This window comes from Monoraphidium neglectum (assembly GCF_000611645.1).
Source record: "Monoraphidium neglectum strain SAG 48.87 unplaced genomic scaffold scaffold01633, whole genome shotgun sequence".
In the NCBI taxonomy this organism is placed as follows: domain Eukaryota; kingdom Viridiplantae; phylum Chlorophyta; class Chlorophyceae; order Sphaeropleales; family Selenastraceae; genus Monoraphidium; species Monoraphidium neglectum.
Genome location: NW_014011995.1, coordinates 1 through 2,930, shown reverse-complemented (window position 1 = coordinate 2,930; position 2,930 = coordinate 1). Strand labels below are relative to the sequence as shown.

General features: G+C 60.9%; 1 protein-coding gene across 1 annotated transcript; it reads right to left on the bottom strand.

Annotated features, from left to right (window-relative positions):
* Positions 1 to 212: 212 nt before the first annotated feature.
* Positions 213 to 2,297, bottom strand: MNEG_8538 (hypothetical protein; the record flags this gene model as incomplete). The annotated part of the gene is made up of 5 exons (XM_014042987.1): positions 213 to 465; positions 783 to 948; positions 1,264 to 1,378; positions 1,651 to 1,970; positions 2,252 to 2,297. The coding sequence occupies 5 exons, from the start codon at positions 2,295 to 2,297 to the stop codon at positions 213 to 215; spliced, it is 900 nt and encodes a 299-aa protein (XP_013898441.1).
* Between the last annotated feature and the right edge of the window lie 633 nt (positions 2,298 to 2,930).

Below are 2,930 nucleotides of genomic sequence, written 5' to 3'. Positions count from 1 at the left end.
GGGCGGGGCGGAGGGAGGGAAGGGGGATTGATTTGAGGGAACCTAGCAGTGGGGCAGATGACAAAGGCGCCAAAACAAAGCGTTGAGACAGCAAGTGGCGTCATTGCTGGCGGTCCTGATGGCACCAACGCTGGCTGTCTTACATGACCCAGGCGCTTCCCAGGCGCCCTGCAATCCCATCCTGCCCCCGAGTAGGCCTGCGAGTGACACAGCTAGCGGGGCAAGGACGCTTTTGGCTTGGCAAGGCAGATGACGCCCCGACGCGCTCTGGCGCTGCCGTCATCGAGGATTTGCCCGGGGACTCCTGCGTTCAATATGGTCAAGTCGACGCACGCACCCAGGGAGCTGAATACTGTTTTGGCCAGCAGCCACAGGGCCTCCCCTGACTTCGGGGTGTAGGCGATAAACAGCTCATCGGGGTCAGACTTGAGCTCGATGACGACGGGCAGCAGGTCACCCGCGTCGCTGCGATCGCGTGTGCAAGGGGTGAAAAAGGCGCACTGTGTTTGAGTGTGTGCGTAGGCATGTGAGATCCAAGGCCCCAGGGCAGATGCCACCAATAGCGCCTATCTCGTGCTGCCTTGAGTGCGCTGTACATCGGCCGCAGGTGACCATCATCACACCTACACAGGCATATACAAAGGAGTCTACACAAGTCAAACGCGACAGGGACCTATCGTCCAATGCGCATGTATCTGCGTTCAGCACTGGACTCTTGCTTTCTGCAAGGGGTTGCTGCCCGCGACATCTGGTCACTAGCATCCGCGGACACGCAGGCGCACCTGAGGTGGAGCAGCACGCGGCCGGCGTGCAGTGCGCGGTCCTGGTATGCGTCCCGCACGCGCGCCAGGTAGGGCAGCAGGGCGTCAGGGGCGTAGTCCACATAGAAGAGCCTGGGCTGGCCGGGGGCGGCGGCGAGCTCTTCCAGGGACTTGCCCTCGAGCTGGCCTGAGGGTGACATGTGTGCAGCATTATGGAGAAATTTGAGTGTGAAGGGGGCATGAGCGAGCGCAGGGCAGGGAGGCACATGCGCGGGGGAGCCCAGGTGTCATTTCAGGCAACTGTGTAGCGGGTGCAGGTTGGAGGGCTGCACACAAACACACAATGGCAGTGTTCATGAGCAAAAAGGTGAGGGCTGACCGCTGTGCCTGTCCTGCTACCTGGATATGACATGGTGCAAGGGCGTTGGCGATGGTGCTGTGGAAGATAATAACATGGAGGTTGCCGCTCTATTCATGGTCATGCGGAATCCAGGCAACGCACCGCCGTAATCGTCCCTGACGGCCTTGAAGAGCGTGCTGCCCTTTGCCTCCAGGGCGCTGATGTCATCCTTGCTCGTGATCGCCACAATGCCCACAGGGTTCTGGCCGGCTAGAATCTGGGTGAACGTGCATGGAGGGCGGGAACACAGGGGCAGACCGTTGTATGAGTTTGGCTCAAGGGGCTTTTTATTGGAGCAACACCTCCGACTGGTGTTATGCGCAGACGAGCGTCGTGTCGGCCATCACAGCGGCGCTGGCCCATCAATAGCCGGCCGCTCCTCCTCGGCATGTGCGTCCGGCTGACATGGCACAACGGGCGTTTTGCCGGTTTGGGGTGCATGCGTAGTTGCGCCTTGGCACCCCCATCCTCCTCACCCCCTCCCCGCACCTGGCGCCCAAACTCCCTGTCTGTCTTCCACGCCCCCTCCCGCCCCGCCTCCACAACCGGCACGGGCCATGTGAGAGTCTTGATCAAGGACCGCAGGAATTCCACGATCTGCGTCACCAGATCGGACGGCAGCAGCTCCCCTGCCACGGCGCTGCCCTCCGCCCACGTCATGGGCGTCCCTGCCGATGAGGCGCCGGCGCCGGGCGCGAGCGGCTCTGGCGCCAGGGCCCCAGCGCGGATAGCTTCTTTCAGGAGCTTGATCAGCAGGTGCAGCTCCGCCAGGGCCGCCTCCTCGTCTTCGTCGGCTGCGAGGCCCGAGGCTGCGTAGCCGCAGAGGTGGGGCGCGTGGGGAGCAACACGTTTGCGCAAGGGCAGCATGCACGTTCAAGGAAGACCTGCACGACATTTCTGTCGCGCTGGGAAAGCCGATACCAGTGCAATGAGTAACTGGCGGGCTCGCCCCGCAGCATTGAATGCGTGGGGGAAGGGGGGGCGTTGGGGTGCGTCAAGAAACAAAATTTCTGCACACGCAGAAACAAAGCATCTGCACAAGCATCTTGTTGTCCTGCCCGTCAGCACATTCACTAATATGATAACGTACCGGCGTCCGTGGCATGTGATCGGAGGTCGTCCAGGGCAAGGATCATGGCATTACTGTCCTGAAGGGCGTCCAGAAGCTGCTGAGTCACGGGCACGTCCTCGCCCACAAAGGCAGCTGCGCCAGGCGCCTTGAAGCGGCCGGCTGCCAGTGAGAGAGGGGCACACGAAAAGTGGGTAGCAGCCGATTTTGGAGCGGATGTGCATGGAATTGTACGATAGTTTGGCTGCTGCAGCAGAGCGCATTCGATAGTTGTGTATCCATTTAAAATTGCTCGGCGAGGCCCTTATCGCCCAATAAGCCCTTGCTTTGCGCGCGCGCACTGCAGCTCGCCACCACATTGGTCCCCCCTGGCTGCCAACACTGTCGCAGATGCCGCATAAGCTGGGGCCCGTTGCTGGTACCGGATCAAGCTTGCAAACAAAATGGATTCGCTGTCCCATTCTGGGCTTGCAACACAACACCGCCGGTGCTGACGATTACCAACCCAAGAGGGTCGGGTCAAGTCGAGGCGCCCTCACTGGTGTACAGCGCGTCGATCTCGTCCAGGCTCTCAAAATGCTCCTGAACATTGGGGAATTGCTTGATGCGGCCCAACAGGGCGATCAGAAGGAACACGATGAGCTTGACGGACCCAAGCAGGTGGTGGTGGTGGTGGTGGTGGTGTGTGTGTGTGTGTATG